The 27,566-nt window shown below is 49.9% G+C and overlaps 2 protein-coding genes and 1 pseudogene across 2 annotated transcripts; 2 read left to right on the forward strand and 1 right to left on the reverse strand.

The window, feature by feature from the left end:
* The window catches only part of LOC136373139 (centrosome-associated protein CEP250-like), a 51,420-nt pseudogene extending 38,325 nt beyond the window's left edge, over window positions 1-13,095 (forward strand).
* On the forward strand, window positions 12,983-15,788 carry LOC136373143 (zinc finger protein 892-like). The gene is made up of 3 exons (XM_066338082.1): window positions 12,983-13,091; window positions 13,947-14,028; window positions 14,208-15,788. The coding sequence occupies exons 2-3, from the start codon at window positions 13,974-13,976 to the stop codon at window positions 15,224-15,226; spliced, it is 1,074 nt and encodes a 357-aa protein (XP_066194179.1). The 5' UTR covers window positions 12,983-13,091; window positions 13,947-13,973; the 3' UTR covers window positions 15,227-15,788.
* A 32-nt stretch (window positions 15,789-15,820) lies between these two features.
* Window positions 15,821-20,447, reverse strand: LOC136373142 (cytochrome P450 4F3-like). Its single transcript, XM_066338081.1, has 12 exons — window positions 20,235-20,447; window positions 19,772-19,916; window positions 19,321-19,374; window positions 18,819-18,946; window positions 18,318-18,448; window positions 17,709-17,976; window positions 17,316-17,382; window positions 17,113-17,242; window positions 16,896-17,029; window positions 16,750-16,814; window positions 16,583-16,665; window positions 15,821-16,483 (listed from the first exon to the last, which is right to left on the reverse strand). The coding sequence occupies exons 1-12, from the start codon at window positions 20,418-20,420 to the stop codon at window positions 16,303-16,305; spliced, it is 1,572 nt and encodes a 523-aa protein (XP_066194178.1). The 5' UTR covers window positions 20,421-20,447; the 3' UTR covers window positions 15,821-16,302.
* Window positions 20,448-27,566: the final 7,119 nt, after the last annotated feature.

Raw genomic sequence — 27,566 nt, forward strand, 5'->3', positions numbered from 1 at the left:
CAGATCTTCCCCTGTCTTCTCTGGATTTCTTCCTGGCTTTAGAGGGCTTTGTGCGTTCACTGGAAAGCACCCAGTGAAGCCAATTCTCGGTGAGGTGCCCCCTCGGTGCCCACCCAGGGACGCCAGATGTCGGGGGGGTTTCCTCACCTGAGCTTTAGGTGGTTTAAAGTCCTTGGCCCTCTAAAAAGCCCCGAGTGGCGTCCGTGTAAGAAAGCAGAGTCCTCAAGGTTTGTTTTCAGGTTTCTCGTGGTGTTGATTATTCGATATCTCAGAATTTTCTCTGCTGCCAGCCGAGGTCTGGACAGCAGCCGGGACACGAGGCGACTGCCCCCCGATGGGATGTTCCCTAACATTTATACAGATAACTATGTGTCAATTATTTACTATTTTGTACCAATGCCTAGTGCCCACACTAAAAGTGTCATTTCTACTTTGACCCAATCCACTCTAACTACTTTGTGCCATCACCACCCCAAAAGATGGAGGATGAGGAAGAAGGAGAAGTACATGAGGTACCACCCAAATTCCACCATTTTGTCCCCATTTACCTCTATTCTATAAACCCTAGAACTACTGAATTTTGTATCTCCTACTGTACTAAACTACTGTTTTCACATCCCAGTGGTTTGCAATTCCTCTCTCTGTCAGAAGCCTCTCCCATGGACTAAAATCAAACCCGGTGTTTTCCTGGGCTCTGTGCCAAGGTCTCCGAGCCCCCTGGACTGGCTCCACACCCCCCTCAGGGCTCAAATTCCCTTCCTCGGGTCCCAGGTCAGCCAAGGGAATGTCCTGGACTCCCAACACTTCTCACCAAAGGGAACAGGCTGAGGCCTCCAGGAGTGAGGGCACTGGCAGCCCAGGAGCTCTCATCCTTCAGGGCCCCCCTGAGTGCAGCAAACAGGAGGGTTCCTGTCTCTCAGAGGCCCCACTTCCAGGGACTTTGCTGCTCACTGCTGCTGCACAGTGAGATGATGTGACCCAGCACAGCTCCAAGAGGCTCCTTTGGCACCCCTGTTCAGAAGGCCCCAAGGGGTGGTCTTAAGCACAACAAGGTTTCATCCTGGCCCCACTTTCCATTGGCAGCTTTGTCCGCAAGTGTGAGAATGCAATGCCATTCTGGAAAAAACAAACTTCCAAGTCTATTCAACAATAAAAAAACCCCTGGAGTACCTTAGAACAGAGCAGTTCCTGGGGCCACATAGTCTTTCTCAGAAGGTCCAGAGAAGCTCACCCAGGTGGGGTACATCAAGGCCAAGGCCCAACCAACATTTCTCAGATCTTGGTGAGGCCTGAAAAAGGGGACATGGGGATGCACCAGCACAACCCGTGAGATCACACCTGCTCACAGTCTCCCCATGGGGATATCCAATATTGTCCTGGGGCTCTTTCATATTCCAAAGACATCTGGGGTCACATATGCTCCCAGAGGCTCCATGGGGACATCCAAATGGTCTCAATGATAAAAAGCCCCATGAGGTTTTGTGCTGTCACAGGAACCCCATGGTGACATGCCAGAGCTCTCCCTGGTCCAAAAGAACACTCAGCTCACAGGTGGTCCCAAGAGACCCAGATGCACATCTCAGGAGGCTGCAGCTGCTGGTGGCACAGGTACTGCCAGGGCCTCAGTGCAGCCAGCCCAGGGCCTCTCTCCACACTGCTTCAGACATGGCATGGCACAGGCACTTGAACATCCCTTTAAGAATGATGGCAAAGCTCTGTGCAAAGAAGGATTTCATAGCAAAGCCACAGCAGGACAAAGTCCCTTGGCAAGCTTCACTCTACTGCTTCCCTAATGCTTAAGGCACAGCCAGGAAAAGCAATAAGCAAAAATCCAGAGTTAGCCAATACAAAATGGAATGAAATGAAAACTCTCTGTCTCTGTCCGTGTGCGTGTTTGTGTGTCTTTGTGAAGATGGTATCAAGAGAAGGGATCAAAAGGAGCTGGCCTGAAAGCTCCAGAGCATTTCACTTAACAGCACTCCAGCTTAGTACCAATGAAACTTAGCAGTTCAACTTAACCAGTTGTCAGTGGAATAACACTTCAGAGCTTTTCAACTTAGCTGTACTTCAACTCAACACCTGATCACAGGCCCTCTATGCTGACATCCCATGCCACCCCAGGGCTCTTCATCCTCCAAAGACTTCGCAGCCCACGGGCACTCGCAGCCACAACACAGGGGTCTCTATGGGCCACGCAGCCCATTTGGCTCAGGCACTCCCTGGCCTTCCAGAAAGACCTCCCAGCGCTCTCGGTGCTCCCCAAGAACACTGAGGCCAGGGCCAATCCCACAGGTTCCATGGGGACATCCCAGGGCTCTCCCATCTACCAAAGCACACACAGCTCACAGGCGGGAACAGGATGTCACTTGGCACATCAGTGCTGTCTCTAGGCTGCTGAGGGGCCCTGATGTCACAGCATCATCTCACAGGGGCTCCATGCTGACATCGCAGGGGCCTCCAGGCTGAAAAACAGGTCACACTGATGGTCATTGATGGTCACACAGATGGTCATTGATGGTCACACATGGGCCACTGTGACATCCAAGCACTCTCCATGCTCACAGGAACACTCAGCTCACCAGCAATCCCAGGGGCTCCATGGGGACATCCCAGGGCTCTCCAGGCTGAAAAAGTGATGTCTTAGCACTGATGATCACACAGATGCCATTGTGACATCCTAGTGGCCTCTCTATGCTCAGAGGAACACTGAGCTCCCCAGCAATCCCAGGGGCTCAATGTGGACATCCCAGGGCTCTCCAGGCCCCTAAAGACCCCTCATGTCACCGCCAGTGATACAAGCTCCTTGGGGACATCTGTGGCTGCTGCAGTGGCAGCTTCAGACAAAAGCTCCTAGAGCAGAGCAGCCACTGGTCACAAGTGTCACAGAGGAGCCCCTGGCTTTCTCAGCTCCTTCTCACACACACCAGCCTGTGGCCCCTGCATCCCAGCCCAGCCTCACACTGTCACTGCTTGAAGGAACCCTGTCCTGTGGTTCATCCCCTGGCTCTCCCAGGATCCTCAAAACCAATGTCACGCCTCCCTGGCACCGGGTGATTGCCAGGTAGGACCCCAAAATGCCCCAAGGGATATTTACGGCTCCATTTTGGACTCCTGCAAGATCTCAATATCCTCATCTTCCCCACAAAAAAACCCGTCTCATGGAGATGAAAAGATATTTGGGGCTCGATTCTAGACTCTGTGAGCTCTTAATGCCCTTGCAAAAAAAAAAAAAAAACCAACCAAAAACCAACCAGCCCAACCCTCTTGGGGACCCCTGACAGATTTGGGGTGAGCTCCTCCTCCCTGGTCACCTGCAAAGCTGCCAGGGCTGGTGGTACTTTGGACTCTGTGGGCAGGTCGTGGAACTTCATGCTTCTTTTCCTGTTCCCGCTCCTCCTCCTCCTTTCTCTCTCCTCTTCCTCCCACACCACAACCACCACGTCGCCTCTTCCCACCCCGCTATGTTCTGAGGCCACTGCAGCACCGGCTTTTGGGTGGGGGGACACCTCCCATGAGCCCCCCCAGAAATAGGCAGGGGGTTTTGTAACCCCTCCCAGTGTGGATCCCTCACCTTTCCCTCCCCTCTCCTCCCCATCCACATCCCCACATGTCCCCATCCATGGCCATATTCTGTGGGAAATAGATTTATAGAGAATTCTCAAAGCCTGACAGAAGGCTCACACGGTTTTGTGCATCTGTATGAAAATTTGAGGTAAGAAATGCTGACTTAGAAATGCCATGGAATAGAATGGACATTGTTGAGAGAGAAACGGAACTAGAAACAAGTTTCAAAGGATGGTCTTGCAAGTAAGACTGGATACTTTGGAGAAATAGAACTATGAAAGGTGCATTGTAGTAGGACCCACAAGGGGTGATTTTAGATGATTGGCATTAGGGCATTAACAGCATAGTGTGGCAAAAGCTGATGGGCCAAGAAATGCTTATAATGTATCGTAATTAGGAAATAGTTTGGCTTCTGCTTGTGATGGCATGAATTATAACATCTATATTGTCTCACCCTTCATGTGAGACTGAAATGGAGTAAAAGTTTTTAAAAAGCCACTCAGTTGCCCCATCTCTGGGTCAGAAAAGGGCATATCCAACAAAATTGGTGCTGCTACATGAGGCAGATAACTTGGCTAATTTGTCTGACTTTTCAGAAAGTCCCAAGATAATTTAAAAAAAAGAAGTTGTTTAAAGTGCCATTGAAAGAAACGTGATCCTGGGACTATCGCTCTTCCAAGAAGAGCAGTTGGGTTCCTGCCCTCATCACTGGCTCAGTTGGGATGGATATCCCACCTATATGCCTGTTGTTCAACATCAGGTAATCCTCTGGGAATATGATAGGACACAAGATGTCCAAAATGCCTAGAGATGTTCATAAAAACCTTAAAGATCTGGTCAAATCTAATTCCTGTAACATGTCAAAAACCGAGTTAAAAAACTTATATTACACATTCAGAAGCAGTTTCCAGCTGCAGATGAAGATTCTATGTTATCCCTCCCTCTCTGGGAATTATTGAGATGTAAACTTTACAATGGTTTTAACATAAACAGAGATCAAATGGCTGCCAAGCTGCTCCTGACGCGTCATGCAATGATTGATATCTCTAAACATTCTGCAAAGTCTTCTGCTTTCTCCACTTTTTCCAAGGAGAAGGAAAATTACCAGACACTGCAATCTATGTCAGTTTTTGCTGCCGGCCACTGCCCTGGGAATGTAAGGGGGAAGGCTGATGAAGGACATCCCTTTGATCCTGGACCTGTCAATAGAGACCCTCTGATTCCTGTGTTACCTGTATCCACTTGAAACAGCAAGTGCTGAGGGAGGGGGAATTGGACCTTGCCGAAAGAATCGTCACACCTGTCATTTACTTGGGGACATGAAACCAACTTGTCCAATGATAACCACTTTCCTTTCCAGGGATTAAAGAATTCTGACAAACAGTAACAGAATGTGGCATAAGCTCCCTGAGTTCATCCAAGCTCAATGCCTGCCAGGAACTGTGGCTGTGGAAGCAACATTCCCTCTCCACCTGATAAAAGCCAGCACACTTGCAGCCTGCATGCCCTGCTGAAGATATCAAAATACCAAATGACATTATGTACTAGCTGAAACTGTTAAAATTTACCTTTTATTCTCAATAACCTCTGATTTGTGGCTTTTAACAGGATTGTTAACTAGAAAGACTCAAAGATGTCAGTGTGGATGTGGTGTTTTCATACACTTTGGTAGCAGCAATACTGTGTGATTTACTGAAAATATTTACCTAAGTTACAGACTAAACATTTTTTTGCTCACATTCAAGGCCGACTTTTATCTGTATTAATTATTTGAGACTCAGCGATAATTAGTGTATGAAACCCTACTGCAAGTTTTTGCTTGCTTTTTTTTTTGGTAGTTTTGATACAGTAATTTTATTGTGATTTTCTCAGTATACCTATTTAGTGATTCAAATGCATTCATTTTTCCTTACCACGTTTAAATTGAAATTAGACTCGATATCGAAACAGTATAAGTATATTGGAAACCCACAAAACACAGTAAACAACAGCTTACTTTTTAGAATAATCTGCATTTTTGATTTTGTAATGGTTTGCAAGCACAATATTTTTGTACACCACACTGGGATGTTTTTCTTAAGGTGGATCTGACAATTTTGCTGTATGTGACACAGTTGTAATAGTGTTGTGTTTTGCTATAATAACTTAAATTTTACATACTCGAAGATGTTTACAAAAATTAAGTTTTAAGCTCAAGAAACAATAGAGGGACCCCAAGCAGTCTTGAGATTAGCTTAGTAATTTCTACTACAACCACAATAAATGACACATCAGTTCATTTTATACCTCCAGGTTTAAATGAATCTCTTCCTTTTACATGTCATGTATTGTTACTCAAGAGATTATTATCATCTAAAGGTAAACTTTTTATTTTACCAGGAATCATTGACTTTGATTCTAGGGGTGAAATAAAAATCAATGCTTGGTCTTAGGATCGTGCCTTCCTTAACTCATATGACTTCCTATACTGCTGGACATGCAATCTATCTTCTGACAGAAGCACTGAAAGTTTTAAGAGCACAAGCACTCCTTACATTTACTAATCTAAACTTATTTCCTTATACTGACCTTTTTAAATTTGTATTACAGACACAAGCAATGATTTTACATTACATAAATGATATGTTTACTGCCGCTTGTAACCAAGTCCTATAAACTAGACGTTTATCTACAGCAGTTTTCTGAAGTTTAAAAATATTTGCCCCATGATAATTTTAATATACAGGCAAACAGAGATGTGTTAACCATGACTTTACCTGTTTGCTTGCCTTTTGTTTCTAAATCTGATGGGACAATTTTCACTGTGAATTTTTTCCCTAGAGACACATGTGACTGTATCCTATTGAGTATACCTATTTAGCACTCCAAATCCTAATTCAAATTGGGCTTCCTATCAAAACACTACAGCTGAACAGGTAGATGTAATTGGTTTCTTACTATTTTAGCATTAAATATTTGTATTCCATTACTTCTATTAAGCCAGATTTAAATATGTTACATAAAAATTTGTAAAAGGCTGCAATTTTACAAGGCAACTTGCCAAATTCTATATTGTTGTTCTAAAGTTTTAGTAAGTTTATGCTTACATAAAATTTGTGGCTACTATGGGCTTTTATCAAAACCAAATTTTCTAAAAGAGTAACATGCTTTTTACACCTTTTTTCTAATACTTCCAGTAAATTTGTCATGTTGTTATTCTCATCACAGACTGTTGTCAGTGCCTTTTTGTGCTAATAACTAGAACTTTCATAAATACCAATTTTTAATTCTATTATGTTTAAATATTTACTAATAAGATTAAGCTTTATCATTGTTAGATCTGCTTTATCATTGTTATGTATTATTACTCTGTTGAAGTAATTCTGTTAAGAGCAATTTTTGCCAAGGTTAATTTCTATTAAGTCTGACTGCTGCTAAATTTAAACGGAGCCAAATTTAAGTCTTCTTCATTTTAAGCCAAATTTTATTCTATTCCAATTTTGTTAACATCAATTTTTATTCAGTGTTAATAATGTTGAATTTGACTTCTCTTTAATTCCACTTTAAGTGATGTTAGTTTTCACTGAACCTAATTTTAATTTCTAAGTTAATTTTGTTAAACACCTACTTATAGATATAAGACAGGTTTTTAAACCCTTCTACTTTTTACCTATTATGACTCTTTATTGCAATTTCTGCTGTTTTGTCTTTCATAGGTACGACAGAAGATTCAGTAATAGTTCTACGTTATAGCTTTATTAATTGTAAGATATTTTAGTGTTTTCTTTTATTAAAGGATGGATTACTTAGAGAATCTTGAGAAAGAAGGGATGATTCAAAAAGACCAAAAGGCTGGTCACATGAGCAAGAGACTTTATCACGCTCCTGGATAAAAGCTAAAGTCTTACCTCATTTTTATCTCAAATGTGCAATTTATTAAATTATAGCCAGCTTTTTATATGCTTTGTCAATTTTTGTACAATTTTCCCTAAGCCATATGTAATTTTGAGATTTCATTTTTGTTCTCTAGCTACGCTGTGCATTTCTCTAATTAAGCTCTTTGATTTGTCCTTACACTTTCTTTATGAGTGGATACACTGCTGTTTCTTAATTCCTAAGTATTTTTTAAGATTCCAGAAAAAGATATCTGAATTTTGTTGATGGCCTCTTATGAACTGCTAGTCTTGTGATTTCTTCCAGTTAGCATCTCTATGCTGAAAGAAACTTCAGAGAAAATGAGATTCTGTGTGGTTTGATTAATTTTTTTGTCCTAGATTTTATTTGTTTACTTTATACAACTGTGTTCCAACAGTTTGCAGTGTTTTAAGTATTTTATAGCTATTATTGTTGAGAGCCTTGTTTTAAAAATATGTTAAGGGACATCCTTCCTTCTAGTTTAGAGCCTGGGCCTTGGCCACACCGTGACTGTACCTAGACAGGAGATTTACCAACAACTCCAGGTGTTTTCTGCATTAAAACAATATTTGTGTCACTTTTGACTTGACAATTGGACCTTATCAATATGACAGCTGGACTCAATTTTAAAACAACCTTGGAGAATCATGATTCATCCAATTCCTAACTGATTTAAGGTGAAGATTCATCTGTTGCAGACCCTGGGTGATGGTACAATATTTTAGACAGACATTGATAATTATCTACTTTTATATGTTTTATTAATTACATATATTATTTAACTTATCCTTACTTACTCTAAGTTTCTTGTTTTACTACATATCTTGTTTTTTTCAAGGTTGAAAAACAAAAGGGGGAGTTGGTTCCTCAAGAACGCTTATGCAAGGCCTTGTATGTTTTTAATTTTTCGAACCGCTCCTTGATAGATTCTAATTCCCCAAATGTTAGCCACTTCAGCAGTAACCTCCAACTACAGCCCAAACAGAATCCCCTGATGTCGAAGCTAAACTGGATTCCAGAGAAGGATGTGAAGCCATGTCACGCACAAGAACACACTGACAACTCCTCGAGCAGAGTAGTTGGAGCACAGACGTGGGCAGCACAGAGACCACAGTTTATGTCAGACATGCTGCGTCCCACCTGCAAGGACTGTGAATCTTGAGTTTTATGTGAATGTAAACAGTGTGGGAATAGGTGGTATCATAGAGCTCCTTTGGCAAAAATGTGGTATCCATTTTGTTACATCATAGATTCAGAAAAAGTGTGTTCTCCCACTGAATTTGTAAAGGTAAAACTATCCCTTCTTGCTATAGTTGGCCAGTCCCTGAGTAAATCCGGGGAAATACAAAAGCAGAATTTGGAAACTGAAATATATGGAAAAGCCTTTTGCCAAAAAATAGCTCATGAAAGGTATGAAGCAAAATCGAGTGTTAGGCTGGTGTTTGCTAGCTTTGCTTGCTTCTTGCAGTGCAGATTTGCCCATGGAAGAAACAAAAACAAATGTTTGGGTTGCCTTAACCGAGGCTGCAAGCTCAGACACCATATGCCTGTCCAACTCTAACCCAGAAAAGCCTTTTACAACCTGTCTAGTTGGTGTGCCAGTAAAAATTGGCTGATATCTATATATTATGAACCCTTGACCAAAAAGAAACTCAACAGTAAGCAAGGTTAGGTTGCCAATGGGAGCGATCCTGTAATTAATTCAGACATTTGGACCAAAAAACTTTCTAAAGCACCATCCAAACCCCAAGAATTGACCAATATCAATGACAATTACCAAAGAAGGTATTGGTTCATTGGTTCATTTAAGATTGGGCTTGGCAAGGTATTCCTTCACGCCTTGAAGGTGGTCCTTGCAGCATTGGAGAGCTCACGGTGATAGCACCTTGTGCTAAAGCAGTCATTAAGAAAAAACATAGAAGAAAAAGATCTGCTCATCAATATGAAGAAAATTGTAATAGTGATTTTATGCCCTGGAAAGCTGCAAAGAGGGTTACAGCAGGTTTGTTACTGCCCCAACTTGGTTCTGCCGTGGCACTGAAACAGTTAGATCTGGTTGGATGTTGCCTGAATAAACAAACCAATGCCACATCCACTGCAAACAGTGATATGCTGGGAGACAGTCATCAGTGTTAGACACACTATCCTTCAAAATAAAACAGCAATTGATTATTTTACTGGCACATGGGCATGGTTGTGAGGAATTTGAAGGATTGTGTTGTATGAATTTGTCTGACCATTCAGAGTCCATCCACAAACAACTTCAAAAAACTGAGAGATTTGAAAATCAAGTTAAAGCAGATGATGGTCAGATGATTTGTTTGAAGGATGGAGCTTTGCATCTTGGTTAAGGGAGCTTTGCAAAATAGGTTTATACGTATTGATTGTTATAGTGACAATGTTAGTAGTAATACCTAGTGTACTTCACTGTGCACGGCAAACGACGAACAAGGCCATCAAAGTTCTTTCCATTCAAGAGAGAGGGGGAAATGTGGGAAATGGATCTGTAGAGAATTCTCAAAGCCTGACAGAAAGATCACATAATATGCATCTCTATGCAAACCTTGAGATAAGAAATGCTGACTTAGAAATGCCATGGAATAGGATGGACATTGTTGAGAGAGAAATGGAACTAGAAACAAGTTTCAAAGGATGGCCTTGCAAGTAAGACTGGATACTTTGGAGAAATAGAACTATGAAAGGTGCATTGTAGTAGGACCCACAAGGGGTGATTTTAGATGATTGGCATTAGGGCATTAACAGCATAGTGTGGCAAAAGCTGATGGGCCAAGAAATGCTTATAACGTATCGTAATTAGGAAATAGTTTGGCTTCTGCTTGTGATGGCATGAATTATAACATCTATATTGTCTCACCCTTCACGTGAGACTGAAAAGGAATAAAAGTTTTTAAAACGCCCCATCTCTGGGTCAGAAAAGGGTATAATCTGACAGTGTTCCCCACCAGAGCAATTTGGGGCAGGTTGGGTTTCAGGGAGGGGCCCCAGTGACACTCCTATCCCCGCAGGGTCCCCATCTGCAGTGGTTCCTGGGAGTCACTGCTGTCACCTCCAGCAGAGCTGGACCTCACCAGGGACAACCTCATCATCCGGCCTGTGCATAGCAGTACATGGCAGAGAGATTCTGTTTCCAGGTAAATGAGATGGGCTCAGGGTGCCCTGGGTGATCTCAAACCTCACGGAGAGACACCCAGGGCACTCCAGAGCACCCAAACTCCATGAAGAGGCACCCAGACCCCACAAAAGGGCACACAAGGCACCCTGTGAAGACTCTCTGGACAACCCAGAGCACCCAAACCCCAAGAAGGGATACCCAGACCCCCCTGTGAAGGCACCCAGGGCACCCCAAAAGGACCCCCAGTGCTCCCTTAGCCAAGAGTCCCCAGAGCCTCAGTGCAGTCCCACAGGCTGGCTCCATCATCCTTGGTGTCCCTGCAGGTGATCATGGCTGAGGACAGCCACTCCTTCCTGCTTCCCTGGACAAGTGCATCTGCTGGATTGAGGAGCTGAGCCGGACAGCCCAGCCCAACAAGGTGTGACAACCCAGTTGGGGACACCCTGGGCACCCACTGTCAACTCCAGCACCCACACTGGGGGCACCTCTGCCCTCCTGTTCCCTGGATGGGTGGGGAAACTGAGGCACAAACTCTCCAACCCATCACAGAGTCTCCCCAGTGTCCTGCCCTGTCTCTCATGTCCCCTCCTGGTCCCGTGTCCCTTCTTGTCCCTCTCATGTCTCCTCCTCTCACCACCAGCTGGTTGCTGAGCCTGAACAGGATCAGCTGGTGGACATCAGCTACCACCATCAGTCCCTGTCCCACAGTCCTCCGGTGACACTGCCATATTTGGCCCCAAAATGGCATCACCCTGCACTTTGGTGGCCTCAAGAGAACAGGGGGCAGCTGGAGCATCCCCAAGGTTATCCCCACTGACAGCTGGGGACAACAAAACTCCTTAAACTGCCCCGTTTTCCCATGGCAAAGGTCTTGTCCCAGCAGAGATGGGTGAGTGATCTCCTTGAGGACATGGGTGTCACAATAGAGATGGGGGGGGGGGGGTCAGTGCCCTTAGGGACACACATACAATGCAGAGGGACAATCTCCTTTGGGACATGAGTGTCTCACCACAGACAGGAAGAGGATAAACTCCTTGGGGACACAGATGGCACATGACAGGCAGTATAAAGAAAAACTCCTTGGGTACACTCATATCCCACTGGAGATGAAGGGCACAATCTCCTTGGGGACAGATATGTCCCACAACAAGCAGGATGAGAACAATCAGCTTAGGGGCACACATGTCCCACCACAGTGGAAAAGATGAACGACCTTGGGGCTGTGAAAAAGCATGTTCACTCTCCCGGTAAAAGTTAATTAAGGACAATAGGAGAGAAAGATAATAAAGCAAATTTTAATGGCTGGGTGTTTGGCATTCAACCAAGAGCACACCTATTATTTCAGAGACACCCTTTACATTTCTTTTTATTACGTCAGCCTTTTGCATATTCATAAAAAATATGCATATTTTAACGTTTCCCCAAACTAGTTTACATGTTCCAGGAACTGTTTAGCATGGCTCCACCTCTGGTCCACCATTTTAGGGCATGTGCATTTCTTGGCTGTGGTTTTTGTCAGTTCTTATTAACACCTCCAGCTTGGGTATTGGTCCATAATTTCTACAAACAGTAGGTGCTGATGGTTGGCATATCAGTAGCAGGGGTCTTCCTCATATGTTCACTGGATGTTATCCCAACCAAGCAGGCAGTTCAATTACGACAAGCATAAAAATATCAGCTATTTCACTACTATGTCTAAGTTTACTTTATAGCAGAAATAAAACCTATATCTTTATAGCAAAGTTACTTTAATATCATACAAATATCATCCATTTTAATATTTGCGGAAAGTCAGTATCATAACGTGTATTTATAACAGACCTCAAAATAAATCTGCTAAATCATTTGAGGAAATAATACAACTCTAACGGTATAAAAAACTGCAGACTGAATAAGTGGATGTGTACCGGCTTAGCCAGGCACTCAGGCGCCTGTATCCTTTTTTTTTATGTTTTATCCCTTATTACCATTTATTAAAACTCTTTAAAATTTTAAGAGGAGTGCGCTTCGTTTCTCACGCTGAACAAGAAATGAGGTAGAGAAATAGGAAAGAGGTCACAGAGAGGAAAAGAAATAGGAAAGACCTGTGGCTTGGACTCCGCAGCTGCCGGGGAGACCCGCAGCGCTCCCCACTTCCACTCCACCCGCGCCACCCCCTCGAATCGGGCCACCCCCAGGAGCGGAATTTCGGCTCGAGGGGCAGGGGGAAGGGACGGACGGATCTGCACTGCGGCCCCCGAGCCCCCCGCCCGTCCCTGGGGGCTCACGGGGAGCTCCCCCCTGCCCAACAGCAGCTGCCGCGGCCGCCGTGGGACGGACGGGGCGGGGAGCAGGAGATCGGGCTGGCAGCGGAGGAGGAGCCGGAGGAAGAGGAGGCAAAGAGGAAGGGGAGGAGCACGAAGAGCAGGAGCGGAGGGAGGGTGGCGGGGTTCCGCGGCGTGCCCGCCGAGTCCGCACCTCCGCTGGCCAGGACAGCATTGCATCGCCCGGCATCCCGCAGGTGACGGGGGTGGGAAGCTCGCCCCAAGTCTATCGCGGCATCTCCGAGAGGGTTGAGGGTTATTTTTTGTTTTTTCTTTTTTTATTTTTTGCGGGGGGGGGGGGGGGGGGGGGGTGGGGGGGTGGGGGGGTGGGTGGGAAGGAATGTGGGGTTTAGACCACGCATATTCGGAATCGAGTCCCAAATCTCTTTCGGTGTCGCTGGGAGAGTTGCTTTTTTAATTATTATTTATATGATGAGGGGATATTTTCGGATCTTGCTGGAGTCCAGCTCAGCTCCAAAGCTGAGCCGTAAATACCCCTTGGGGCAATTTAGGGTCCCACATGGGGATCGCCCGGTGCCGGCGAGGCACGACATTGGTTTTGGGGATCCCGGGGGATGAAACGCGGGAACCCCGTCATGGGGAGCGGGGGATGGCAGGGCTGGGGGACCTCTGGCGGCCTGGAGGGCTGGTTCCCCGGCGCTGAAAGTGTTGTGGGGGAGTGGGGGAAGCCCTGAGTGCCTGGAGTGGGGGAATGCTGAAGAAGGGGACCCTGGGACACCTGGGAGCCTAGTCAGAATCAGGGGGTGATGACCCCTGGGAGCACCAAAAGCCCCTCAGCATGCCTAAGCAGGAGCCAGGAGTGGGGGGATCCCCAGGCCCCACGGGCCCCCCAGCAGCTCTGAGAAGAGGGGCCCCCATAACCCCAAAGGACGGACACTGGAAACAGGGGACTCCTGGGACAGAGGTTTTTGGACTTCTTGATTTTTTGAGGTTTTTATGGACACCAGACACTCGGTGACTTCTAGAGATGGACTTGGACAGTGGGACATTCAAAGCCAATGCACTCACATAATATTTTTCCCCAAAACCAGCATTTCCCATTCCCAAATATAATCCGGATGGAGGAGGAGAAGGCTGTGAAAAAGAGGAAGATGCCTCAGGATACTGAGGCAGGTGAGGAGGAAGTCACTGCCCCTTTCCCCTTCTCTCCTCCCAGCCCAGCATGGCCCCTGGCTGCAGGACAACCCCACTGCTGGCGCCGTCCTGCCAGGGAAGCTTTCGGGTGATCTCATTCCCCGCTTCCTTCTGGCACGGAGGCAAATCCCATCCTCTCCTTGTCCTTTCTCCCCCAGACAAGGAACTGAGGATGGAGACCAGGGAGGACAAGTCCCCACAGCAGAACCTCATGGAAGAATCCGTTTTGAGCGGCTGCACGGCGCAGGAATCCAACAGGGAGGAAAAGCCCCAGAGATCCCACAGGAGGAGGAGCTCCAAACCCAGCCTAGGGTGCTCTGAGGAGGAAAGACTCACCCTGTGCCAGGAAGACTGCCAGAAATCTGGCCAGAGCTCTGAGTTGGTGGACCATGAGCAGCTTCACAATGGCAAGAAGCTTCACCAGTGCTTGGAATGTGGGAGGGGTTTCTGCACAAACTCCCGCCTGCTCCGCCACCAGATGAGTCACAGTGGGAAACGGCCCTACAAATGTGGGAGATGTGGGAAGGGCTTCAGAGACACCTCTGACCTGATCCGCCACCAGCGAGTCCACACTGGGGAACGGCCCTACGAGTGTGGGGAGTGTGGAAAGAGCTTCACTGTCAGCTCGCATCTGATTGTCCACCAGAGGAGCCACACTGGAGAACAGCCCTACGAGTGTGGGGAATGTGGAAAGAGCTTCAGCCTGAGCTCCAGTTTGATCCGTCACCAGAGGATCCACACTGGTGAACGGCCCCATAAATGTGAGGAATGTGGGACAGCCTTCATGAAGAGCTGCCACCTCACCCGCCACCAGATGATCCACACTGGAATACGACCCTTTGTGTGTGGGGAATGTGGGAAGAGCTTCCGTGACAGCTCTGGCCTGATCATTCACCAGACAATGCACACTGGGGAATGCCCCTTCACATGCCCAGAGTGTGGGAAGAGCTTCATCCACAGCTCCAACCTGATCGTTCACCAGAGGACCCACACTGGAGAGAGACCCTATGAGTGTCCTGAGTGTGGGAAGAGGTATCACAGCAAAAGCAATCTCCTGAGCCATCAGAAAGTTCACACAGAGGAGAGGCCCTTCCGCTGCCCAGACTGTGGGAAGGGCTTTAAGCAAAAATCCACCCTCACCACCCACCGGCAGATCCACAGCAGACAGAGGCCCTAACAGTGTCCTGAGTGTCCTGGGAAAAGCTTCTCCCAGAATTCTACTGTGACCCAACAGCAATGGAGGCACACCAGTAAGGGAAGTTGTACAAGTGCTGAGCGTGTGGGAAGAGCATTGTACACTACTCCAACTCCATCCCTCATTGGAGGACCTCCATTGGATGATCCACAGTGACTCCATTGGGCAGAGACTTGGTGATCCATGGTCCTGGTGATCCGTGTTGGGAAGACAGCTGGTTGGTGGTCTCCCCATCTTCCTGGCTCTCTATGGCACCTGGACGCAGCAGGACAAAAATCATTTGGGTTGCAGACTGACATCAGGAATTCATTTGGGGCAGTGGATTTTTTTTAGTTTTGACCCCAAGAAATCTCAGTTTTTGCATCCAGTCATTTCTTCTGATGGCTTCAAGGATTACTGATGGTCTTGGTGGTCTTTTCAAACCCAAATCATTCCATGATTCTAATTCTCTCTGCCCCTTTCACAGGCATCTTTTACAGCCAAATGGCGATGGTCTGGGACAAAAAACCCAAGATTTTGAAGATAGTGGATTGGAAACTTCCACCCACCCAAGCATATGGATACTCAGCCAGCATGGACATGTAAATCCTTTTATTTTGGCCTTGATTTTCTTTCATTTTCTTCATCCCTTCAATCAACATTGGGGTAAAAACAAAGACCTTGAACTAAGACATTGATGGGGACATAGGGGGACATGGATGGGGACATTGTGGGACATGGACGGGGACATGGTGGGGATAGGGACATGGACATGGGTGTCGACATGGCTGTGGATGGGGATATTGGGCATGGGGGGTCACAGACATAGATGATGACATGGAGATATATGGCCGTGGATGAGGACATAAGGCACATGGCTACGGATGGTGACAAGTGGCCTAGGGCACAAGTCCATGGGTTGACATGTCCATGCCATGAGGTGTCCCATGACAAAGGACAAGACATCCCCACTACCATCACCATACTGTCCCCTTCATGATACTGTTTATTCCCTGATCCTCCCTTGGGTGTGACATCTGCCTTGCAGGGTGTCCCCATGTCCAGGTGACCTGTGTTCCTCAGGCCACTCCCACCAGTGGCTCCAGCAGCAGCCAGATCCCATCCTCAGCACGCAGGATCAGCTCGGGCTTGCGGCGTGGGGGTGGCCTCGCTGTGTCCCTCCGCAGCACGAACCGGGACAGTGTCAATGCCACTACCACCTTCATCTCAGCCATGGCAAAGCTCTGCCCGATGCAGTTCCTGCCAGCACATCCCCACTGTCACTGTCACCCCCCTGTGAACCCATCCAGGGACAGGAGTGGCACCTGGGGACACTCCTGTCCCCACCCCACCACGTACCTGGGGCCAGCAGAGAAGGGGATGAAGGATGATGGGGACCGTCCCTTGCTGTTCTCTGGGCTGAACCTCAGGGGGTTGAACACCTAGGGTGACACCAACACCATCATGCCAAGGGGACACAGCTGTCACCACCATGGTGACAGGGACACCTCGTAGCACGGCCCTACCTCAGGTTCAGGCCAGAGGTCTGGATTGTGGTGGGTCCCATAGATGCTCATCAGGCAGATGACCCCTGGTGGGATAGGAATGGTCACTTTAGAGACAGCAGATAAGGGTGGGTGGTGACACTGGGGACACCCTGGCCATGCCATACCTTTGGGGATGACACGGCCATCACGCAGGGTGATGTCCTCGGTGCAGCGGCGGGACACGGCAGTGACAGGAGGGTGCAGCCGCAGGCTCTCCTTGATGCACATGGTGGTGAAGGGCAGCTGGGACAGGTCCTCCCTGGGGACAAATGGGGGTTACACCATGTCCCTGAGCCACATGGCCAGGGGTGGCCCTGGGGACCACACCTGGGGACATCTCACCATTCAATGTCTGCAGTATCCTGCCCGGCCAGGAGCTCCTGAACCTCCTGGCGGCACCTCTCCTGGTGCTCAGGGTGGCTGGCCAGGTTGTAGAAGAGCCATGCCAGGCCACTGGCCGTGGTGTCATGGCCTGTGGGGACACTGGGTGAGTGAGGGGACGCTGGAGTGGCTCCCTCCAGTGGTGCCTGGGAGCTCGTGCTCACCCTCAAACATGAATGTGTCAGCCTCAGCTGCTATGTCCTCATCCGACAGGGTGTGGCCGTTCTCGTCCTGTGGAGGTGAGATGAGCCATGGGCCACTTGGGGCCACTGGGCTATGGCCAATTCTCATCCATGGCCACTACTCTTTCCCCGTGGCCACCACCCTATGGGCACCACCATCCCACTTGCCACCAGCTCTATGTTTAATGCTGCCCATGGCCACCACCGTTCCTCTGTAGCCACCAGTCTGTGCCCAGTGCCCCCGTGGCCACCAGCATCCCACCGGCCACTGATCTATGACCAACCTTTCCGTGGCCAACCCTTGACCACAATCCCCCCCATGGCCACCACCCCATGGCCACCTTCATGCCCCCATGGCCACCACTCCAGCCCCACCTTGGTGAGCAGCAGGAGGTCGATGAAGTCCATGCTGCGTCCCTGGTGGCCATCCAGCCAGGCCTGGTGGCCCAGGCAGGTGAGTGCACGACGCCGGCGCTGCACCACATCAGCAGTGAAGGTGTGGACAGTGGCACAGGCACGGGCAAAGCGCCGGCCATCAGAGGAGAGCCTGTAGAGCCACCATGGGTGGAGAAGTGGCTGGAGCTGGCGCCGGACAACCAATGAGCTCAACTCCAGGATGGCCTGGATGTACTCGCTGGGGCGCCTGTGGGAAACATGGACAGTGGGGGGACACTGTGGCCACCAGCATGGCCAACAGGGACGATGGTGGGGCCATTGGGGCCACCAGAATGACCACTGGGGACAATTGCAGGGCCAGGATGACCAACGGGGATAATGGTGGAATCAGGATGGTGAACAGGGACAGTGGTGGGGCCACCATGGCCCCTGGGATAGCTATTGAGGACTATGGTGGGGCCTACATGGTCACCAGGATGGTCAGCAGGGACCGTGGCAGGGTCAGCACAACCACCAGGATGGCCAGCAGAGACAAAGGTGGCATCACCATGGCCACCAGGATGGTCAATGGGGACAGGTGACACTCACTCCTGGCAGTGGCTCTCATGGCTGAAGATGCACTTCTGGAGTGTGTCCAGGGTGAGGAGACTCAGGGGCTGCAGCACCTCCATCTCTACCGGCCCCCCGCCAGCTGCCACTGCTGCTGCCCCCCACTTGGCCTGTGGAGATGGACTGGGTCGGGGAGGGAACAGGGAGGGGGTCAGGGATGGGACAGGGGTGAATGGAGGGGTGGGATGAGGGTGGGACAGGGTTGGAGAGGGGGCAGATTGGGGGTGTGGGTGTGGGATAGGCATGCAGTGATGAATCACGGGTGGGGTCGGGGTTTGGGGGCAGAATTTGGGGTACAGGGTGGTACTTGGGGCACAGCAGTGGGTGCAGGACAGAATTTTGGGTGCAAGACTCAGGGTCTGGGATGCAGGTCAGAGTTTAGGGTGTAGGTCAGGATTTGGGATGCAGCACTCATGATTTGGGGTGCGGGTCAGGATTTGGGGTGCAGGTGGGGACTAGTGCACATCTCGGATCTCTCACAAGCAGCACGCGCGTGCTCTGATTGAAGATTCCCATGTAATTCCGGAGCACATCCCCGTGGAAGGCAGGTGTCAGGAGTCGCCGGTGCCGTGCCCAGCGCTGCCCGCCACTCAGCAGCAGCCCCTCCCCTGGAGAGCAGACACCAGGGTCTGCCGAGGGTACCCAGGGGGTTGTCCCTGTCCCCCACTGCCCCTGTCCCATGTGACACCCGGATCCACCAGGGGTGCCCAAGGGTTCTGTCCCCAAAACCTACTGTCTCCTCCCCTGTGACACCGGGAGCAGCTAGGGGGGCTGACCCTGCTCCCCACCTCCCCTGTCCCCTGTGACAGGGGCTCCATCCTGGGAGCACCCAGGGGTGATGCCCCTGTCCTCCACTGCCCCTGTGACACATCCAGATCCATCTGTGGGGCCACCCAGGGGTGCTGTCCCTACCCCTGTGATGCCCAGCTCCATTCACAGGGCACTCAGGGGTGCCGTCTCCACCCTAACCCCCTCCACTCACCCAACCAAGGCTTGAGGAAGCCGTAGAAAGTTTTCTCCTTGGGGGCCACGAAAGCTGCAGGGCACAAGGACAGGATGGGCAGGGATTCACTGGTGTGGCATCAGGTCCCCTGGGTGGGGACACTGGGGGTGAGGGTACCCTGTCTGCACCCATTAGCCCTCAGGTGGGGACCCTGGGCTGGGGACACTCTCCCAGCACCCGTGGCCACTAAAGGATGGGGGTTGGGGGACAAGAAGAGGCTGGACATGGTGACACCTTCGGGTGGCCTTGGGGAACCTCAAGGACGGATTGATGGCCACTATGGGGTGGCGTTTGGCCTGGCCATGGTGACACCTCTAGGGACTGTGGGATTGGGTTGGTGGCCACTGCCTGGGCACTGCCAGGTCTCTGTGCCAGGGATGGTGATACCCATGGGTGGCCCTGGGGACCCATCCGATGTCACATGTCCTACCTGAGGCACTGAGGAGTGGCCGGAGCGTGCTGGGGTGGAAGAGGCGCAGGACAGGTAGCCAGGGAAGTCCCCACCAGAGGCAGCCATGACGGTACTGGGCCACCAAAGTGTCCACCTGCTGTAGGCCTTGCTCTGTGCTCTGGCCCTGGGGACAACAGGGGGCATGAGTGTCATTGGGGGCAGAGATAGGCCTGGGGACACGTGTGTCCTCAGAACATTGCCAGCCTTGGCGACATGTGTGTTTCTCCCCACTGTCCTCTCACAGGTGCCAAGGTGCCACCACCCTGTCCCCACCGTCCCTTTGCCGGTGCCACCACCCCCTCCTCACTGTCCCCACCAAGTGCCACTACCCCATTCCTTCTGTCCCCTCTCAGGTTCCACCACCATGTCCCCATTGTCCCTTTGCAGGTGTTTCCACCTCCGTCCCCGCTGTCCCCGCAGGTGCCACCCGCTGTCCGCTCACCATGCCGGTGTGTCCCAGAAACCAATTGCGCCAGGGCGGGGTGGGGAACTTGTTGAGCTGGCGACAAGTGGCCCGGAATCGGGTGACAGCCACCAGCGCATCCCAGAGGCACCGCAGCAGCAGGGACACCACGAAGGTGCCCAGGGCCACCGCGCCCAGGGAACCTAGCGCCGCGGCCACCGCCATGGAACCGCTCCTGGGGACACACTGGGGACACACTGGGGACAGGGCAAGGGGCAGGCGTGGGCGGGGTCACCCGCGGTGTCACCGGATGTGCCTTTTGTCGTAATGCGCGTCCTGGTGGCAGCGTCCTGACGCGTCCTGGTGGCTTCTGGCGCTGACATGTCCTGGTGGGAGCGTCCGGGTGGCATCGTGTTCCCCCGCCTTGTGTCCCAGTCTCCCTGTGTGTGTTCCTCTCCCTCCGTGTGTCCCTGTTCTCCATCCCGTGTCCCCCTCTGTGTGTCACTGTCCCCTACTCGTGTGTCCCTGCCCCCTCTGCAGGTGTCCCTGTCCACTGTCGTGTGTCTGTTCTCTGCGGGTGTCCCTGTCCCCATCTCCCCCGTGAGATCTTGTTCACTTCTGCGTGTCCCTGCCCCTCCCCGTATGTCCCCGAGGTGCCGGGGCCGTGTCCCGGGGGATAATCCCGTGTCCCGCAGGGTGTCTCCTTGTCCCACAGGATGTACCTGTCGCTGTTCCTTGCACTGGGCTTCTGTGCCCGTCCCGGCACAGATAGAGGCACCCCATGACACCCCACAGCACCTCATGACAAAAACCTCTGTTTTTGTCTTTGCTCCTTGCTTTGGGTCCTTTAACCCTGTTTTAGGTCCTTTCCCCTTCTTTTGGGTCTTTCCCCCCTGTTTTGGGTCCTTTCCCCAGTTTTAGGTGCATTGTTCAGATTTTGGCCCTTTCACTTAATTTTGGGTGTCCTCCCGCTGGCTTTGATGCATTTTGGAGTGTCTTTCCCTCCTCAACCCCATCCCCATCCTTCTCTTCACATGCCCCTGCCCCCTGCCCACCCCTGTCCCCCCAGGCGTCCCCACGGATGTCCCTCTGCCTAATCTCAACCCCTTGCTGATCCTTTCTTCACTGTCACCATTGCCGAGGCTTTGGGGACACCTTTCCTGGTGACAACAATGGGACCATGCTGGGACCCAGCGGCTGCTGGGAGGACGTGGAGAACTCCTAAAACTGCACCTTGCATGGCCTCCCATCCCCTCCCCTCAGTGCTGTGGTCATCAGGGCATGGAGGGGGTGGTCCTGGGGGCATGACTAGCCCAGGAGCCCCTCAGCTGGCCAAGCTTCCCCAAGGCTACTACAGGACCAGCAATGGCTTGGAAATGGGGAGACCCCCCAGTAGTTACTGGCACCGGGATTTTGGGGCACTGGTGGGGCCAGGACAGCTGGAGAAGGAGGAGACAAAAGGACTTTTTGGGGATGCTGTGGGTGCTGTCACCCATCTGGCAGCTCCTGAGGGATATAAGGACATAGCAGGTGGTAGCCTTGGCTTGTTGGGTATCACAGGAGTTCAATGAGTGCTACTTGGGAATAGGCAGAGGATGTCATTCCCTAAACGGGGTTGTCACCCCCAAACAGGGCTTGTCACTCCCTAAACAGGAGTTGTTAGCACACAAAGGGGGCTTGTCACCACACAAATGGGTGTTGTCACTGCACAAACGGGCGGGAAAGTGTGGGAGGGCACCCCAGGTGGGTGGGATCACTCTGGTGGGCGGGCACTGAGATTTTACAGCAGGGACAGGTGACTTGGTGTCATAGGACATCTTCAGGTCCCCTGGGTAGACATCACTTTGTCCCCTGGATGGCTGCCACTATGCTACCTGGATGGATACCACTGTTTTTCCCTGATGACTGCCATTGTGTCCTCTGTATGGACATAACTCTGTCCCCTGGGTGGCCACCACTCTCTCCCCTGGGTGGTGGGCCCTGGGTGGCCACCACCATGTCTCCATGGCCAACACTGTTGTGTCCCCTGGACACTGGCCACCTCATGTGCCAGCCAAAGGACATCCTGACACCCCCTCCCCACCCCCTCAGTAACTTCCAGGAGGACCCTCCCACATTCAGGCTGAGGGTCCCTCAGGTATCTCTAGTAGAGAATAGCTTTATTTCTAAGATACATAGGCCTAAGTACAAATCGTCCTAATCTTCCCTCCTCCCTGATTACCCAGGCAAAGTTATACTTGATTTGGTTAAAACAATAGCATGAAAGCAACATCCTGGTTGCAGTGAAGCTGAGGTTCTATTCCCCAGCTTTGCAGCTGCAGAAATCATTTTAATTTTAACCCTATATACTGTCAGAGACACTTGTGATGTTGCCATTGAAACATTGACAGTGAGCTCAGTGAGGTCAGTGTGGTTTGGCAAATAGGAGACTCCTGGGATGTCCCCAATGGAGCCCCTGGGATTGCCCATCACCCCAGTGTTCTTTAGGAGCTTGGAGACCTCTGGAGTGTTGTCACGATCCACTAATGCAAGTGGGGCTCGTGATGGTTTGTTAACTGATCTCAGAGTGCAAAAAACAACACAGAGGGGATTTCAGTATTCATCAAAACAAATGCACTTTTATTAGTGCCAACATCAAATGCTATAGAGGGATTTGAAGGGAAACAAAGGATAGTGAGAAAAAATACAGAGAGGGTGGGTATAGCTACCAATGGAGAGACGAAATCTTCGTGGTCCAGCCAATAGATCTGTCTTCTTTCATGGGGAGATCACAAAATCTTTGGTTAATTCAGGGGTCTTTATAGTCCTTTCCAAAGCAACAGGCAGTTGGCCAAAAGGTGTTACAGTGTGTTTATTTTGAGAACTCAGAACAGGTCAGCCATCAGCAAGTGCAGTGTTAACTCAGAACATGTACAGCCATCAGTAAGGGCACTCAATTCACTGTGACTCCCCCATTGTTTCTGCTCAGGTTCTGATGTTCTGATGGAAACGTGTGCTAGGTTTTTCCATTGAACACACCTGCAGGCAACAGTTGGCAAACATCTCACCTCAGCCAGGCCAGCACTCCTGTGTTGGGGTTTTAGAGTCTTTTAGGGGTTTCAGTCTCGGTCCTGACGATGGTTGTGAGGCAGATGAGGATCTTCGGACTGTCTCTTACAGATGTCACTGCAGAACCTCAGTGAGTGCCTGTGCTCTCATAGTTGGCTGGGTAGTAGGTACAGACAGTGGAAATCTCATTCATCCATTCATCCCTGAGCATCCCTAGTTAGATGATGAGGCAATTGGCTATTTTTTTAGCACATCCAAGTACTATATGTTGTTTTTCCAGGTTAAGTATAGGTGAGGTAGAGGTTCAGCACTGGGCTCTTCCCCATTCACTTCCTGTTCCTGAGGGAATCTCCATTAGACTTTCCCTCCTCTGATCAATAGGCTCAAATCCAGGGGGCTGCCAGGTGTGAGCTGAGGTCACAAGCCCAAATCTGTGCTGCCCCATGCAGGGGTTTCTCTTCCTTTGGCGTCTTTTCCTTCCATGGCTTCCTGTTTCTCTCCATACATAGGTAGCCAGCTGGCATCTAACAAAAGGGAGAGAAGGGAGGATTGCAGAGGATCTGGTGACAGTGGAGAGCAGGGATAGGTCTTCCCTCTGCCCAGCCCATGCCTGTTCCCCTGGCACAGCCTTCCCATGCAGAATCTGGCTGGAGGGTGCCCAGTAGAGGAGCTGCCATGCTGGAGCACAGTGTGCAGGGGAAAGCGCCGGTGCTTGGGGCTGAGGAATGCGCTGACAGAGGGACAGGAAATGTGCAGTATCCCACTGTCACTGAAACCCGGGACATAAACTCTCCAAACAGTTTGTTAGGTTAGAAAGCTGGCATTCCTTTATTAGCAGTGCCGGAAGCATGGGGAATTCTCAAAGCACGCATGTTCAGACCAAGGTTTATATTCCTGAAACTAATACTTAGTCATCGCGTTTTTGAAGTATAGGCTAATTATTTCCATGGACTGGTTTGCATATGGTTCCAAATCTTCTGAGTCTTTATTCTTGAGAGTATCTCAGATATCATCAAGTCATAATGTACTTCTCTTACCATTCTTTCTTCTGACACCAATCCTTGTTCTCAAATCTAAGATAGCAGCTCATACATATTAATCACTAATGCAAGGAACCAAGGAAGCATTAGGTGGAAGACGACTTGTTAGTCACAGATGTAGGGAGTTAACACGAGGCCACACTGATCTCTGGCATTTGTACTGAGCCCTGTAAGTGCAAAACCAACAGGGCCCCTCACTCACTCATCTGCAGGGGCTGCACCTTGTGGGGTTCTGCTGGGGAGCTGCTTTCCTGAGGAGCCCCATCCTACTCACAGGCCATCCTGGGCTGGCTTGGGGATCTCTTCTCCATCCTGTGGGAGAAGTAAAAAGGCTGGAAGTGGGGAAGGGGAAAATGGGAATCTTTGGGAAAATACCTCAGCATCACGGGCTGCTGAGGAAGCAGGGAAACTATCCTGCTTGTGTGTGGAGACTCTTCACCAGCTCTGTGTTTCTGTCCGGCCAGACACTGACCACAGGGACTGCAGTGGGGTGTCACAAAGGGCTCCCCTGTGACACAGGACCTGCCCTCAGCAAGAGCTTCCTGTGATTGTTTACATGGAACCTGTCCCCAGCAAGAGAGCCCAGTGACCACTGCCTGGGCAGGCAGGCTCTGAGTGTCCCTGGGGGGCATGGGGACAGCTCACTGCTGGCCACACAAGTGCTCCTGAAGGACCTCCAGGCCCCCTTTGCCCTCCTGTCCCCTTGGGACATCCCTGTGTCCTCCAGCACACCCCAGAGCCCTGTGTTCACACACCCCTATGTGCCCCCAGGATGTCCCTGTCAGTGCCCTGCAGAGCCCAGCCTCTGCCCCCTGACAATGACATGGGGGAGATTTGCTCAAGCCTAACAGAAATCCCTGTGTTTGCACCTCGGCTCTTCTATGCCTCTCACCATCAGAAGAGCTCATGCAGAGAAGAGGACAAGAAAGGACAAAGAAAATGGAACTTCTTCCCTTCTTCCTCTGAGTTTGTCCTTTCTGGATTTTGCAGCTCCCAGCAAGGGAGAGTCTCCTCTTGCTGGTGTTTGCTTGCTCTGCTCTGGGACCATGATGGTGAACATCGTCTTACAACCACAGCCCTTTCCTTCTCCACTCAGAACATCACCTCCAGCATTGCTCCACTCAGGATGATGGTGATGGACAGAAAGTCTGTGCTGAACCTGGAAAATCTCATCAACAACAGAAACAACTGAACTGGAGTGTGATGCATACCTTAAGTCACCAGTGTCCCAGCTAACTCCATCTAGGTGGCACACTGGTGCTGCACCAGGTGTGGAGAACTGCCTCGGCGTTAGAATTGCCATAGGCAGAACCTTAGAGCCACCAGCTCTAGGACCCTGCGCTAGACAGCGTCACTGACCAGGTAAAGGAGGAGAGAGAGGCTCTCGGTCTGAGGTTCCAGCAGAGTAGGTTTATTGCTGAAGGGGTCAGGAGCCTAAGGGAGCCCCGAGCAGCGGTGAACATGGTTTTTCAAATAGTGGTGGAAATGTGGGTGGATACAATGGCAGGACCAATCAGAATTCTACAGGGGAGGCGTGCAGGGAGGGACTTAAAAAGCCCTGACCAATGGGGGAACACAAGGGCAGGATACAACTTAAGGAGACCAACAGGGTGTTGAAGAACACAGAAGTTTCCAGAACTGTGGGTGGGGACTGAGGAGAATTGACAAGTCGGTGGGAAGGGTGAAGGGCAGGTCTAGGGAAGAGAGACAACTGGGATAAAACCAACAACATAGGGGGAAAGGAACAGTCCATCAGGGATACGAAAACAAACACTGCAACATCTCCCATTTTCTTTTTCAAAAAGAGGGGTCAGGGTGGTATTTGAAATTGGGGAACAAGTCATGAAACCAAGGAGGGGAAAGCTGGGAATCAGGGTTCAGCAGCATTGATTTTGGGGAAAGAGGAGAAGAACTGAGACAAACAACATTTTTTCAACATTAAGAACATAACTAGAACTGTGATAATGATAAAAATGAACCGAAGGACAGTTCTTAAGATTGAAGAAAGCCATCCTGACAGGCCCCATCCTGAGAAGATCTTTTTTAGCCAGTCCTTGGATTCAGTCTTGATTTTACCAATCATTTCCTGCATCATTATGGTTGTGTGGATGTCCTCCTTCTTTGATGTCAGGTTCATGCAACAGAGACCCTCAAACTCTGCAGTCATGCTTGTGAAGCAGCAACAGGTACATGATGGCCACCCTGTTCTGCATGGTGGCCTGCCTAGATGTTTCCTCATCTGATAGGAAGTCACTTAAAGCAGTTGACATTAAGTTGGCTTGTTTAGCCACCCAGCACTCTAGGTGGCCCAATTCCCCTAGACCTTTTGCTGCTGTAACCCAGGGCAAAAAGATGGAGACAACAGCCCTTTTTTTCTTGGCCCAATGAATAATTTATGCATCACAATTTTCATCCATGTCTTTTAAGCTCCTTTTTTGGATGGCAGAATTGTTCTTCATTTTCCAGTTGTCAGTTTGGGTTTTGTTTGGGGCAAACAGCGACAACTGCCTGAGCACACGTGGGCCTCCTATTAGGCGAGAGGGGATGCCAGCCCATGCTCAGTCCCCACAGATGACAAAGGTTCCCTTGTCTAGCTTAGGGAGTTCCCATCCTCTGTGTAAGGCCTACTAGTTTTGGCAATCGAGGTGCACCAGTTGGCCACAGTAAATTTATTTCTATATTGGCAGACAGCTTGATGTAAGTTCTGGTGGTAAGAGGCACCATAATTAAATTTGGCACACTGAGAGGCAACAGAGGAGCCCAGGAGTTCAAATTCTTGAGGTTCTTGGTCCAATTTAGGTAATGACACCACCCAGTTGCTCCAGAGGATAAAGGGGTTGGCGACAGGGAGCTGGAGTTTATAGGTGGAGCCTCCCCTCTAAATCATTTTAAATGGGATCTTTTCTGAATTTGTTTTCTTTTGGATCTTGAGTAGGGATTTGGGGAATTCGGTGGGACTCAATGGATCCCCATTAGGCATGATGACGATGGGTTGTCTGTTGCTGCTGTGGACAGGCAGATGTAGTCCTGTCAGAGGGTCTCTGCAAGCGCAACCCAGAGGTTCTTCCTGGGTTGTGGAATGATCCACACTTCCAAACCTGGCATCAGGATGGTGGTGATGGCAAGGGCCCACATTAAGGGTGGCATTTTTGGGGATGGCTTCTTTCTAGGAGAATAAAACATAGGAGGAATTAAGTGTTCTTTTAAAATCATCAATAAACATATTCAAGAAGGGGATGTTGGGGTAAGAAAAGGGGGAATGGGGGTTTCCTTCTCCGCTGAG

The sequence above is a fragment of the Sylvia atricapilla genome, chromosome 32 (genome assembly GCF_009819655.1).
Source record: "Sylvia atricapilla isolate bSylAtr1 chromosome 32, bSylAtr1.pri, whole genome shotgun sequence".
NCBI classification, from domain to species: Eukaryota; Metazoa; Chordata; class Aves; order Passeriformes; family Sylviidae; genus Sylvia; species Sylvia atricapilla.